The sequence below is a fragment of the Oenanthe melanoleuca genome, chromosome 25 (assembly GCF_029582105.1).
Source record: "Oenanthe melanoleuca isolate GR-GAL-2019-014 chromosome 25, OMel1.0, whole genome shotgun sequence".
NCBI classification, from domain to species: Eukaryota; Metazoa; Chordata; class Aves; order Passeriformes; family Muscicapidae; genus Oenanthe; species Oenanthe melanoleuca.
The window spans coordinates 2,273,878-2,289,262 of NC_079358.1; the positions used below are offsets into that span (position 1 = coordinate 2,273,878).

General features: G+C 38.2%; 1 protein-coding gene across 1 annotated transcript; it reads left to right on the forward strand.

The window, feature by feature from the left end:
- Nucleotides 1–95: 95 nt before the first annotated feature.
- LOC130263412 (methanethiol oxidase-like) lies at nt 96–14,850 on the forward strand. The gene is made up of 12 exons (XM_056510971.1): nt 96–238; nt 2,279–2,335; nt 2,456–2,568; nt 3,486–3,671; nt 4,591–4,711; nt 5,932–6,114; nt 8,479–8,657; nt 10,354–10,432; nt 11,268–11,389; nt 11,469–11,561; nt 12,620–12,738; nt 13,967–14,850. The coding sequence occupies exons 1-12, from the start codon at nt 235–237 to the stop codon at nt 14,127–14,129; spliced, it is 1,419 nt and encodes a 472-aa protein (XP_056366946.1). The 5' UTR covers nt 96–234; the 3' UTR covers nt 14,130–14,850.
- Nucleotides 14,851–15,385: the final 535 nt, after the last annotated feature.

Below are 15,385 nucleotides of genomic sequence, written 5' to 3' on the forward strand. Positions count from 1 at the left end.
TTCCTTCTCCAGGCTGGGAGAATTTGGATTAAAAAGTTAAAAATTGATGGGGAAAAAAAGCGGTGGGAGAAATTTTAAGGTGGAATTTTTGTTTTTTCCGTGCTCTGGATCCTCCCCTCGGCTCCTCCTCTCTCAAATCCCGCCCCTTTTTCTTTAACTTTCCGATCTTTTCCCGGCTCTTTCTTCCTAAAAATCCAAGAAATTTTGGAATTGTCATTCCCAGCCCGATCCAGGATGGGTAAGAGATCCCAAAATCCCAAAAAAAAAACCCCAAAAAATTCCCGGAATTTGCTGTTTTTTTGCACCCGGGGGGTGGGGGTGGGTCGGGTCAAATTCCATTTTTTTTTCCCGTTTTTTAAATATTTAAATATTCCCAAAAACCCCCGAGGGTTTTAATTAAGAGCTTGAATTTCTTTATTAAAATCTATTTGTACTTCTAATTAATTAAGAACTTTTAATCCTTGAACTTCAAAAAACTGGGAAAAACTGTTTTGGAACAGAAAAAAAAACCTTGGAAAAATCCTTGAGCTTTTCCCTGATATTTTTAATATTTTGTTTTAGGATCAATCCCTGATTTTCAGGATATTTTTCCTGATTTTCTAATTTATTTTTTTTAAGGTTAAAAACTCGGATTTCCAGGAACTTTCACTTTTGGCACTGTGGAAAAAGTGGGAGGGGCCAAAAAACTTAGAAACTGTTTCCGTGAGAATTATTGGGGGAAGTAAAAAAAAAAAAAAAGAAAATAAAAAATCAGGAATTTTGAGATCAAACTCAGCCAAAAATGAGGAATTTTTAGCAGGAATATGTTGCCAAAAATATCAATATTCCAACAAAAAAAATATCTTGATTTTCCTGGATTTTTTTCACTCCCAAATGGAATTTTTTTAGGAATTTTTTTTTTGCCTCCAAGGTCCTGGAAGTCAAAAAAAAAAAAACAAAAAACTTTGGGAATGATTGACACACCTGGAAGGACCTGAGAGCTCCAAAAAATTGGGAATTATGAGAGGAAATAAATTGTGCAATGCTCTGAAAAATGAACTCCCTAAATTTCCTTGGCAATTTGGGTTTTGGGTTTTTTTGGGAGAAGATTCCTGAAATTCCTGGATTTTTTTGTTTCCTGTGGCTTCTTTAATTTGAATTTTAATTTGATTTTTCCATTTTTAATCCAGATTTACCTCCCTGGAATTTGGAATATTTTGATATTAAACCTTGGAATTTTAAAGAAATTCCAATTTTTTTTCCAGCCCTTGCTAAAAATCCCAAATTTATCCCTCCTAATTTGGCAACTCAAAGCCAAAAATTTGGATAAATTCCAGTTTTTATTCCTGGAATGAGCAAATCCAAGCTTCAAAAATTGGGTAAATTCCCTATTTTATTCCTGTGAATGAAAAACTCCAAAGCCCCAAAATTTGGGATAAATTCCCTGTTTTATTTCTGGGAATGAACAAATCCAAGGCCCAAAAAATTGTGATTTAGGAATGGGGAATTCCATGGAACTGGGAATTGGGAATTCCATGGAATGAGGAATTGGGAATTCCATGGATTTAAGGCTGGGAATTGGGAATGTGGAATTCCATGGAACTGGGGATTGAGAATGAGAAATTCCATGGATTTAAGGGAATTGGGAATGAAGAATTCCATGGAATGAGGAATTGGGAATGGGGAATTCCATGGATTTTAGGCTGGAAAAGGGAAATGGAGAATTGGGAATGAGGAATTCAATGGAATGAGGAATTGGGAATTGAGAATTCCATGAATTCAAGGCTGGGAATTGGGAACTGGGAATGGGGAATTCCATGGAATGGGGAATTGGGAATGGGCAGTTCCCATGGAATAAGGAATTGGGAATGGGGAATTGGGAATTCCATGGAATGGGGAATTGGAAATGAGAAATTGGGAATTGAGAATTCCTTGGATTTAAGGCTGAGAATTGGGAATGGGGAATTTCATGGAATGAGGAATGGGGAATTGGGAATTCCCATGGAATAAGGAATTGGGAATGGGGAATTGGGGAATTGGGAATTCCCATGGAATGGGGAATTGGGAATTCCCATGGAATGAGGAATTGGGGATTCAAGGCTGGGAATTGGGAATGGGGAATTTGAATCATTTAAGGCTGGGAACTGGGAATGAGGGAATGAGGAGCCAGTGGAAAGCCCCAAATTCCCATTTCTGGCAGCACTTCCAGCAGCTCTGGGCTGTGGAATTTTCCCTTTTTTATGGAATTATTTTTTATTGATGGAATATTTTAATTTTATGGAATTTTCCCTTTTCCCAGCAGGAAAATGCGGCGCCTGCGGGCCGGGCTACGCCAGCCCCATGGAGGCCATGAAAGGCAAGTGCTGGGCCAGCATCCCAAATCCTGGAATTCTTTTGGGATCAGGGGGAGTGAAAAGGGGTGAAATGTGGGAAAAGGTGGAATTTTGGGGGGTTTGATCCCAAACTGTGGCTGCAGGGCCGAGGGAGCAGCTGCTGTACCTGCCCTGCATCTACCGCAACACCGGGAGCGGCATTCCCGACTTCCTGGCCACCGTGGACGTGGATCCCAAATCCCCCCAGTACTGCCAGGTACTGCCAGGGCTGGGGGAGGCTGGGAAAATCCAGGGTTCCAAACCTGAGAGAGTCTGGGAAAATCCAGGAGAATCTGGGATTCCAAACCTGGGAGAATCTGGGAAAATCCAGGATCCCAAATCTGGGAAAATCTGGGAAAGTCCAGGATTCCAAATCCGGGAAAATCCCAGATTCCAAACCTGGGAGAATCCAGAATCCCAAATCCAGGAAAATCCAGGATTCCAAATCCAGGAAAATCCAGGATCCCAAACCTGGGAGAATCCAGAATCCCAAATGCAGGAAAATCCCAGATTCCAAACCTGGGAGAATCCAGAATCCCAAATCCAGGAAAATCCAGGATTCCAAATCCAGGAAAATCCAGGATTCCAAATCCGGGAAAATCCAGGATCCCAAACCTGGGAGAATCTGGAATCCCAAATCCAGGAAAATCCAGGATCCCAAATCTGGGAGAATCTGGGATCCAAAATCCGGGAAAACCCAGGATTACAAATCCAGGAGAATCTGGGAAGATCTGGGAAAATCTGGGAAAATCCAGGATTCCAAACCTGGGAGAATCTGGGATTCCAAACCTGGGAGAATCTGGGAAAATCCAGGAGAATCTGGGAGAATCCAGGATTCTAAAACTGGGAGAATCTGGGAAAATCTGGCACTCCAAACCTGGAAAAATCCAGGAGAATCTGGGATCCTAAATCCCCAAATCTGGGAAAATCCAGGATGAAAAACCCAGGAGAATCTGGAAAAATCCAGGAATCCCCCAGCGTTTCCAGGGTCCGAAATCCCGGAAAATCCGGGAAATTCCGTGAAAAATCTAGAAAAAAAAATCCAGGAAAAATCTGAGAAAATCCATGGAAATCTGGGAATTTCCAGAAAATCCCAGCAAACCCCAGGAAGGTGTTGGAATTCCCAATTTCCAGGTGGTGCACCGGCTGCCGATGCCGCACGTGGGCGACGAGCTGCACCACTCGGGCTGGAACGCCTGCAGCAGCTGCCACGGGGACCCCCAGAAATCCCGGGATTTCCTCATCCTGCCCAGCCTGGTCTCCTCCAGGATCTACATTGTGGACGTGGCCACCGACCCCAGGGCTCCCAGGCTGCACAAGGTGGGCAAAATTGGAATTTTCCCCCTTTTTTCCCTGCTTTTTTCTGATTTTTTTCTGATTTTTTTCTGATTTTTTCTGATTTTTTTCTGATTTTCCATTATTTTTCTGATTTTTTTCTGATTTTTTTTTTTTTTCGATTTTTTCTGATTTTTTTCTGATTTTTTTCTGATTTTTTTCTGATTTTTTCTGATTTTTTTCTGATTTTTTTTTGATTATTTTCTCCATTTTCCTCTGAGTTTTTCTCTCTTTTCACCCCCTTTCTCCCCCTTTTTCCCCCTTTTCCCCCTTTTCCCCCTTTTCCCCCTTTTTCCCCTTTCTCCCCCTTTTTCCCCTTTTTCCCCCTTTTTTCCCTTTTTCCCCCTTTCTCCCCCTTTCTCCCCTTTTCTCCTCCTTTTTCCCCCTTTTCCCCCTTTTTCCCCCTTTTTTCTCCTTTTTCTCCCTTTTCTACCTTTTTCTCTCCCTTTCTCCATTTTTCTCCCTTTTTCCCTTTTTTCTCCCCATTGCCCCCCCTTTTTCCCCTAATTTTTTCCCAATTTCTTCCTGATTCCCCCCTTTTTTTCGATTTTTTCCCAATTTTTTCCATATATTTTCCCCTCTTTTTCCTCTCTTTTTAAATCTCTTTCCCCCCCAATTCCCCCCCACAATTTTTCCCTGATTTTTCCCCTTTTTTTTATCCTTTTATCCCAATTTTTTTTCCTTTTGTTCCCCAGAATTTTCCTGATTTCCCCCCCTTTTTTTTCCTTATTTTTTTTCTGATTTTCCCCTCTATTTTCATCCTTTTATCACGCTTTTTCTCTCTTTTCCCCCTGATTTTTTCCCTTTTTTCCCTTTATTTTTTTTCCTTTTCCCCCCCTTTTCCCCTCAAACATTCAAATATTTCCCATTTTTCCCATTTTCCCCATTTTTCTCCCCAATCCAGGTGGTGGAAGCTGAACAATTGGCTCTCAAAGCCAATGCTGCCTTCCCACACACCTCACACTGCCTGGGCTCAGGGGAGATCCTCATCAGCTGCCTGGGGGACCCTCAGGGCAATGGCAAAGGTTGGAATTCCCAAAATTCCCAAAATTCCCAAAAAAAAAAATCCCCAGGGATTCATTCCCCATCCTCCAGCTGCAAAATCCAGCAAAAAATTGGAATATTCTTGATTTTTTTAGCAAATTTCAGTGATTTTTTTGTTGATTTTCCTATTAAAAATTTGGGATTTGTGAGGTTCTAAAATTTTAGGAATGGAAAATTTCAGGGATGGAAAATTTTAGGGATGGAAAATTTTGGGGATAGAAAATTTTAGGGATAGAAAATTTAGTGATAGAAAATTTTAGGGATAGAAATTTTAGGGATATAAAATTTTAGGGGTGGAAAAATTTAAGGATAGAAAAATTTAGGGACAGAAAATTTTAGGGATAGAAAATTTTAGGGATAGAAATTTTAGGGTTGGAAAATTTTTGGGATAGAAAATTTTAGGGACAGAAAATTTTAGTGATAGAAAATTTTAGGGATGGAAAATTTTAGGGATAGAAATTTTAGGGTTGGAAAAATTTAAGGATAGAAAATTTTAGGGATAGAAAATTTTAGGGATAGAAAATTTTAGGGATAGAAAATTTTAGGGATGGAAAATTTTAGGGATAGAAATTTTAGGGTTGGAAAAATTTTAGGGATAGAAAATTTTAGGGATGGAAAATTTTAGGGATGGAAAATTTTAGGGATAGAAAATTTTAGGGCTGGAAAAATTTAAGGATAGAAAAATTTAGGGACAGAAAATTTTAGGGATAGAAAATTTTAGGGATAGAAATTTTAGGGTTGGAAAATTTTTGGGATAGAAAATTTTAGGGACAGAAAATTTTAGTGATAGACAATTTTAAGGATGGAAAATTTTAGGGATAGGGATAGAAATATTAGGGTTGGAAAAATTTAAGGATAGAAAATTTTAGGGATAGAAAATTTTAGGGATGGAAAATTTTAGGGATAGAAATTTTAGGGATGGAACTTCTAGGGGTAGAAATTTTAGGGATGGAAAACTTATGGAATAGAAATTTTAGGGATAGAAAATATTAGGGATGGAAAATCTCCTGGGATTAGGAATAGAAATAAAGAAATAACTCGATTAAGTCTCTTCAAATCCATGGAAAAATAATTCCAGGAATTATTATAATAGGTAAAAACTGAATAAATAAAAATAACTAAATATAAATAAACAAACTAATAATTTGATTTCAACCTCTCTGAATCTCTCCAACCCCATTTTTTTGGGAATTTTTTCCAGGCACTTTTATCCTGCTGGATGGAGAAACCTTTGAGGTGAAAGGAAATTGGGAAAAAGGAGGAAAAATCCCTGAGCTGGGCTACGACTTCTGGTACCAACCACGGCACAACGTCCTGCTGAGCACCGAGTGGGGCGTGCCCAGAGCTCTGCAGCAAGGATTCAACCCTCAGGATGTGCAGAAAGGTCTGGGAAAAATTAAAAAAAAATTCCATTTTGGCTGAAAAATCCAAAAAATTCCATTTTTTACAGTGAAAATTTGTTAAAAATAGCATTTTTCGGAGCGAAAATGCGTTAAAAACTGGATTTTTTCGAGTGAAAAATTCATTAAAAATCAGATTTTTTCACCACAGAAATTCCTCAAAAATTCAAATTTTTTAGAGTAGAAGTGCCTGAAAAATTCCAATTTTGAGACCAGAAATTTGTGAAAAATTCCATTTTTTAGAGTGAAAATTTGTTAAAAATAGCATTTTTCGGAGCGAAAATGCGTTAAAAATTGGATTTTTTCGAGTGAAAAAATCATTAAAAATCAGATTTTTTCACCTCAGAAATTCAAATTTTTTAGAGGGAAAATTCATTAAAAATTCCATTTTGGAGAGCTGAAATTCCTCAAAAATTCAAGTTTTGAGAGCAGAAATTCCTGAAAATTTCCATTTTTTAGAGCAAAAATTTGGTAAAAATAGCAGTTTTTAGATCGAAAATTTATTAAAAATTGGATTTTTTATAGCATAAATTCATTAAAAATTTGAATTCTTTTAGGGCAGAAATTCCTCAAAAATTTCATTTTTTGGAGGTGAAATATATAAAAAATTCAGTTTTTTAGAGCAGAAATTCCTGAAAATTTATATTTTTTAGAGTGGAAATACATAAAAAATTGGATTTTTTACAGCATAAATTCATTAAAAATTGGAATTTTCTTTAGGGCAGAAATTCCTCAAAAATTCTATTTTTTGGAGCAGAAATGCAAAAAATTCAATTTTTGAGGGCAGAAATTTCTGAGAAATTTCATTTTTTGGAACTGAAATACAATAAAAATTCAGTTTTTTAGAGCAGAAATTCCTGAAAATTTCCATTTTTTAGAGTGGAAATGTGTAAAAAAATTGCATTTTTGGAGTGAAAATTCATTAAAAATTGGATTTTTTTTGGAGCAGAAATTCATTAAAAATTGGATTTTTTTGGAGCAGAAATTCCTCAAGAATTGAAAATTTGTAGAGGAAAAATGCATTAAAAATTCAATTTTTGAGAGCAGAAGTTCCCCCAAAAATTGAATTTTTTAGAGCAGAAATTCTGTATAAATTCAATTATTTAGAGCATAAATTAATTAAAAATTGGATTTTTTTGGAGCACAAATTCTTTGAAAATTCAGGGTTTTTTATAGGAGAAATCCAAATTTTGCATGTGAAAATTCCTTTAAAAATCCAATTTTCAACTGTGAAACCTTGTAAAAAATCCAAATTTTGCTTGAAAATTCCAAAATTGGAGACTGAAAATTCCTAAAAAATCCAAAATTTGGGGGTGAAAATTCCTAAAAAAAAATCCAAATTTTTGCAAGTGAGAATTCCTAAAACATCCAAAATTTGAGGGTGAAAATTCCTAAAAAATCCAAAATTTGAGGGTGACAATTCCTAAAAAAAAATCCAAATTTTTGCAAGTGAGAATTCCTAAAACATCCAAAATTTGAGGGTGAAAATTCCTAAAAAATCAAAAATTTGAGGGTGACAATTCCTAAAAAAAAAAATACAAATTTTTGCAAGTGAGAATTCTTAAAACATCCAAAATTTGAGGGTGAAAATTCCTAAAAAATCCAAAATTTGAGGGTGACAATTCCTAAAAAAATCCAACTTTGACCCTAAAAATATCCTAAAAAATTCCATTTCCAACCTAAAAACTCCAATTTTTGAGTCTGAAAATTCCTAAAAAATCCAAATTTTACCTGAAATTTCCTAAAAAAATCCAACTTCTGAGCACAAAACCTCCTTAAAAAAAAAAAAATCCAAATTTTGCCTGAAAATTCCTTTAAAAACCCAAAATTCGCGGATGAAAATTCCTAAAAAAATCCAAATTTTTGCAAGTGAGAATTCCTAAAACATCCAAAATTTGAGGGTGAAAATTCCTGAAAAATCCGATTTTCAACTGTGAAACCTCCTAAAAAATCCAGATTTTGCTTGAAAATTCCTTTAAAAATAAAAAATTTGGGACTGAAAATTCCTAAAAAATCCAAAATTTGAGGGTGACAATTCCTAAAAAAAAATCCAAATTTTTACGAGTGAGAATTCCTAAAACACCCAAAATTTGAGGGCGAAAATTCCTAAAAAAAATTCCAAATTTTGCCTGAAAATTCCTTTAAAAACCCAAAATTCGCGGATGAAAATCCCTAAAAAAATCCAAATTTTTGCGCGCGAAAACTCCCGAAAATCCAATTTTTCACCCCAAAAACCCCTTTAAAAAATCCCAATTTTTTTTTTTCCTCTTCTCTTTCTTATCACTCCCTAAACTGTGTAAATTTTGTAAATTTTGAGCAATTTTGGGGTTTTTTTTTTGATTTTTCAGGGCTCTACGGGCGCCGCATCAACGTGTGGGACTGGGGCGAGCGGCGGCTGCTGCAGCAGCTGGATTTGGGACCAGGCTCTGTCCCACTGGAAATTCGCTTCCTGCACCAGCCCAGTGCTGCCCAGGGCTTCGTGGGCTGTGCCCTGAGTGGGGAAGTCTGGAGGTTCTACAAAAATCCTGTGAGTTTGGGGCAAAATCTGAGGATTTTGGGGTTTTTTCTGTGAAATTTCCGATTTTTCGGGGGATTTTTCTATGGATTTTTAGCGGTTTTTAGGGATTTTTTTCCTATGGAATCTTTGTGTTTTTTCCATGGAATTCCTCAAATTTTAGGGAGATCTGGAGGTTCTAGAAAAATTTGGGGTGAAATCTGGGGATTTTGGGGCAAAATCTGGGGATTTTGGGGTTTTTTCTGTGAAATTTCCGATTTTTCGGGGGATTTTTCTATGGATTTTTTGTGGTTTTTTAGGGATTTTTCCATAGTGTCCTTGGATTTTTTTCCATGGAATTCCTCGAGTTTTAGGGAGGTAAAAATCCTGTGAGTTTGGGGCAAAATCTGGAGATTTTGGGGTTTTTTTCTATGAAATTTTAGATTTTTTGGTGATTTTTCCATGAAATTCTGGGGGGTATTTTTGGGGGTTTTCCGGTGAATTCCTGGGATTTTCAGGGGTTTTTCCCTGGTTTCATTGCCCTGAGTGGGGAGATCTGGAGGTTCTACAAAAATCCTGTGAGTTTGGGGCAAAATCTGGGGATTTTGGGGTTTTTTCTGTGAAATTTCCGATTTTTCGGGGGATTTTTCTATGGATTTTTAGCGGTTTTTAGGGATTTTTTTCCATGGAATCTTTGTGTTTTTTCCATGGAATTCCTCAAATTTTAGGGAGATCTGGAGGTTCTAGAAAAATTTGGGGTGAAATCTGGGGATTTTGGGGCAAAATCTGGGGATTTTGGGGTTTTTTCTGTGAAATTTCCGATTTTTCGGGGGATTTTTCCATGGTGTCCTTGGCTTTTTTTCCATGGAATTCCTCGAGTTTTAGGGAGGTAAAAATCCTGTGAGTTTGGGGCAAAATCTGGAGATTTTGGGGTTTTTTTCTATGAAATTTTAGATTTTTTGGTGATTTTTCCATGAAATTCTGGGGGGTATTTTTGGGGGTTTTCCGGTGAATTCCTGGGGATTTTCAGGGGTTTTTCCCTGGTTTCATTGTCCTGAGTAGGGAGATCTGGAGGTTCTACAAAAATCCTGTGAGTTTGGGGCAAAATCTGGGGATTTTGGGGTTTTTTCTGTGAAATTTCCGATTTTTCGGGGGATTTTTCTATGGATTTTTAGCGGTTTTTAGGGATTTTTTTCCATGGAATCTTTGTGTTTTTTCCATGGAATTCCTCAAATTTTAGGGAGATCTGGAGGTTCTAGAAAAATTTGGTGAAATCCTGGGATTTGGGGTGAAATCTGGGGATTTTGGGCTTTTTTCCATGGAATTTCTGAGGTTTTTTGGTGATTTTTCTGTGAAATTTTCGGGGTTTTTTTGGGGGTTTTTTCCCTGAAATTCTGGGGGGTTTTGAGGTTTTTTCCCATGGAATTCCTGGGGTTTTAGGGAAATCTGGAGGTTCTACAAAAACTCAGTGAGTTCCTGGGATTTGGGGTGAAATCTGGGGATTTTGGGTTTTTTTCCATGGAATTCTTGAGGTTTTTCCATGAAATTCATGGGGTTTTTCTATGAAATTCTTAGGATTTTTCCATGGAATTCTTGGGATTTTTCCATGGAATTCCTGACTTTTAAGGAAACCTCTGAGGTTTTATCACTGTGGGATTGTAGATATTCCATTAATTTGGGGAAATTTGGGAATTTTGGGTGAATAATTTCATTTTTTTTCCTCTCTCAGGAAGGAAAATGGGAAGCAGAGAAAGTGATTGAGGTGCCCAGCAAGAAAGTCCAGGGATGGCTCCTCCCAGAAATGCCAGGTGGGAGAAATTTGGGAAGAATTTGGAAAAATTTGGGAAAAATTTGGGAATTTTCTCACAGATCCAGAGCGGATTTTGGCAGAATTTGATCCCTTAAATGGCAAAAAAATTCAAATTTTTTTGCCCCAAGCTTGATTTTTTTGGAGAAATTTTTGGAATTTGGGTCTGAATTGGCTCCATCCTTTTTTTTTTTTTTTTTCCTATAAAAATCTTTGGAATTTTGGTCTGAATTTCCTCAAAAATTCCCTCAGAAATTCCAAAATAATCCCCAAACTCCATTTTATCCCTCCCAAACTTTCCCAGCCCCATTTTTTTTTTTTTTTTTGCCATTCCCACACTGAAATTTGGGAAATTTTGGGGGGATTTTGGGGATTTTTTGGGATGGATTTTTTTGGAGGATTTTAGTATTTTGGGGGGGATTTTTGGGTTTTTTTTTTTTTTTATTTCTTGTGGGATTTTGGGATTTTTTTGGGGGGGCTTTTTGGGGGGATTTTTGGGATTTTTTTGAGAACTTTGGAGGATTTTTGGGGATTTTTTGTGTATTTTTTGGGCGGAATTTTTTGAAATTTTTTGTGGATTTTTTGAGATTTCTTGGGGGGGTTTCTTTGAGATTTTTTGGGGGAAACTTTTTTGGCTTTTTGTGGATTTTTTGCTGACGGGGTTTGTGGAATTTTGGGATTTTTTGGGAGGAATTTTTCGAATTTTTTTGGTTTTTTTGTCAATTTTCGGTGGGATTTTGGGGTTTTTTTTATGAATTTCTTATGGGATTTTGGTATTTTTTGGGATTCTCCCTGCTTCCACTCCCTAATTTGTTTTCTGGAATTCCCTCTGGCAGCTTTGATCACAGATATCCTGATTTCCCTGGATGACAAATTCCTTTATTTCAGCAACTGGATCCACGGCGACGTTCGCCAGTACGACATCAGCGACCCCAAAAACCCCAAACTCGTGGGCCAGGTCAGCCAAAAATTCCCAAAAAAAATTCCCTATTTTATTTTTTGAACAATTCCTAGATTTTTTCCATGGATTTTTCCAGGTTTTTTTGGGAGGCAGCATCTGCAAAGGGGGAGCTGTGACCGTGCTGGAAGATCGGGAATTGCGGGAGCAGCCGGAGCCCTGCGTGATCCAGGTCAGGATTCCCAAAATTTTTTAGAGGTTTTTCCCAAAAAAATTCTCAAAATTTTCACATTTCCTACATCCCAAACTCAACCTGAGATTGGTTTTTTTTTTCCAGGTGAATATTCCCCAAATTTTAGGGATTTTTCCCAAAAAATGTTGAAATTTTCACTATTCAAAACCCCTCCTGAGATTGGATTTTCCTTCTTTAAGGATGGAAATTCCTAAAAATCCCAAATTTTCCCTTAAAAAAAAAATCATGGAATGAATAAATTTGGGATCCAAGTGAATATTCCCAAATTTTGGGGGGATTTTCCCAAAAAAACACAAAAATTTTGGAAATTTCCAACATCCAAAACCATTCTGTGGTTGGATTTTTCTTCTTTAATATCCCAAAAATCCCAGATTTTCCCTCATAAAAAAAATTATGGAATGAATAAATTTGGGATCCAGGTCAAGATTCCCAAATTTTCTGCAGGGGTTTTTTCCTAAATTTTGCAAATTTTTCAAATCCTGGTGTTGAATTTTCCTTCCATAAGGGATGAAAATTCCTAAAAATCCTGAGATTTGGGAGTCCCTGGGTGATTTTGAGGCAAAAATTCCCCCAAAAATTCAATTTTTCCACCCAAAATCCCAGATTTGGGATTTCCTGGATGTATTTTTTTGGGAATTTTCCCCCAAAATTTGGGATTTCCTGGATGAGATTTTTGGGAATTCCAGAGGAAAAGGATCCCAGATGCTGCAGCTCAGCCTGGAGTGGCACAGGGAAAAAAATTTAAAAAAAATCCAAAAAAACTCAATTTTCTCCCCAAATTTTGGGATTTTTTGGGGGATTTTCCCCCCAAAATTTGGGATTTGGGATATCCTGAATGGGATTTTTGGGAATTCCAGAGGAAAAGGATCCCAGATGCTGCAGCTCTGCCTGGAGGGGCGCAGGGAAAAAAATTCCAAAAAATTCAAAAAAACCTCAATTTTCTCCCCAAATTTTGGGATTTTTGCCCAAAAACCTGGGAATTTTTTCTCAAAATTTGTGATTTGGGATATCCTGGATGGGATTTTTGGGAATTTCAGGGGAAGAGGATCCCAGGAGGGCCCCAGATGCTGCAGCTCAGCCTGGACGGGCGCCGTCTCTACGTGACCACGTCTCTGTTCAGCGCCTGGGACCGGCAGTTCTACCCCGAGATGATCAAGTCAGTCCCTGCCCAAACCCTTTTCCTAAAACCCTTTCCCAACCCCAAACCCTTTTCCCAAATCCTTTTCTTAACCCTAAACCCTTTTCCCAATCCCAAACCTTTTTCCCAGCCTTTTTTCCCAACCTCTTTTCCCAAACCCTTTCTTTTTTTCCCAATCCCTTTTCCCAACCCTATTTCTTTTTTTCCCAACCCCAAGACCTTTCCCCAAATCATTTACTTAACCCTAAACCCTTTTCCCAATCCCAAACCCTTCTCCCATTCCCAAATCCTTTTCCCAAACCTTTCCCCAACCCCATTTCTTTTTTTCCCAAACACTTCTCCCAATCCCAACCCTAAATCCTTTTACCCAAAACCTTTTCTCAACTCCAAACCCTTTCCCAACCCCAAACCCTTTTCCCAAAACCTTTTCTTAACCCTAAACCCTTTTCCAAATCCCAAACCCTTTTCCCAGCCTTTTTTCCCAACCCCATTTCTTTTTTTCCCAATCCCTTTTCCCAACCCCATTTCTTTTTTTCCCAAACACTTCTCTCAATCCCAACCCTAAATCCTTTTACCCAAAACCTTTTCTCAACTCCAAACCCTTTCCCAACCCCAAAACCTTTTCTCAACCCCATTTCTTTTTTTCCCAAACCCTTTTCCCAGTCCCAAACTCTTTTCCCAAACAATTCTCCCAACACCTTTTCTCAACCTTTTTTCCCAAACCCTAACCCAGCCCCATTTTTTCCCCCAATCCCTTTTCCCAAACCCTTTCCCCAACCCCAAACTCTTTTCCCAAAGTCTTTTCCCAATCCCAAACCCTTCTCCCAGCCCCATTTCTTTTTTCCCAGCCTCTTTCTTTTTTTCTCAACCCTCTTCCCAATCCCAAACACTTTTTGCAATCCCAAACTCTTTTCCCAAACCCTTTTCCCAGCCCTAAACCCTTCTCCCAACCCCAAACCCCCTTTTCCCAAATCCTTTTCCCAATCCCATTTCTTTTTTCCCAGCCCCATTCTTTTTTTCCCAAACCCTTTTTCCAGCCCCAAACCCTTTTCCCAACCTCAAACCCTTTTTCCCCACCCCATTTTCCCAGTCCCAACCATTTCCCAACTCCAAATCCTTTTCCCAACCCTTTTTCCCAACCCCATTTTTGTCCCCTTTTTTTTTTCCCATTCCCATTTTTTTCCCATTCCCATTTCTATTCCCATTTTTGATTTCCATTCCCATTTATTCCCATTTTTATTCCCAGGGAGGGCTCAGTGCTGCTGCAGCTGGATGTGAACTCAGAGCAGGGGGGGCTGAGCCTGAACCCCAAATTCCTGCTGGATTTTGGGAAGGAGCCAGGGGGACCCTGCCTGGCCCACGAGGTTCGGTACCCGGGGGGGGACTGCACCTCTGACATCTGGATCTGAGAATTCCTGGGAATTTTCTGAAAATTTTCTGGGAATTCTGAAATTTGGGAATGTGGAAATTCACCTCTGACATCTGGATCTGAGAATTCTAGGGAAAATTTGGGAATTTTCTGGGAATTCTGAAATTTGGGAATGTGGAAATTCACCTCTGACATCTGGATCTAAGAATTCCAGGGAAAATTTGGGAATTTTCTGGGAATTCTTTGAGAATTTGGGGCTTTGGGAATGGGGAAATGCACCTTCAACATCTGTCTGTGATTGCAGGAATTTGGGAAATGTCTGAAAATTTTCTGGGAATTCTGAAATTTGGGAATGTGGTAATTCACCTCTGACATCTGGATCTGAGAATTCTAGGGAAAACCTGGGAATTTTCTGGGAATTCTGTGGGAATTTGGGGATTTGGGAATGGGGAAATGCACCTTGAACATCTCTCTGTGATTCCAGGAATTTGGGAATTTTCTGGGAATTTTCTGGGAATTTCTGGGAATTTTCTGGGAATTCTGAAATTTGGGAATGTGGAAATTCACCTCTGACATCTGGATCTGAGAATTCTAGGGAAAATTTGGGAATTTTCTTGAGAATCTTTGGGAATTAGGGGCTTTGGGACTGCACCTCAGATATCTGGCTGTGATCCTGGAAATTCTCTCTGATTGATTTTGGAAAAATATGAATAAAAAATAAAATATGAAATACATAAATAAAATGAAAAATGAGAAAAAAAGTTGGAATAAAATGGGGATAAAATGGGGCGTAAATTAGGGATAAAATATGGGATAACTTGTGATAAAATAGGGAAAAATTAGGGATAAAATTGGGTTAAAATAGGGATAAAACAGAGGGGGAAAATAGGAATAAAATGGGGATAAAAGAGGGATTAGGGATAAAATATTAATTAATTAGGGTTAATATAGGAAAAAAAATAGGGATAAATAGACTTTAAATAGGGATAAAATAGAGAGAAGCAGGAGCCAAGCACCCCACAAAAACCTCTTGGAACACTGGGAAAATTCTGGAAAAATTTCGGAAAATTTGGATCCAAAAATCCCACAAAAACCAGGGGATTTTTCCCTGCCCGGGATTTTTTTTTTCCCGGGAATGAGGCTCAAGAAGCTGCGGCTGATGCAGGAACAACTTTATTGATTGTGGGGAAAGCAGAGCCGGGACAGGGACAGGGATTGGGATTGTGGGAATGTCCCGGGATTGGGGATTGTGGGAATGTCCCGGGATTCCCCAGGAACAGGAACCCCAAACCCAAC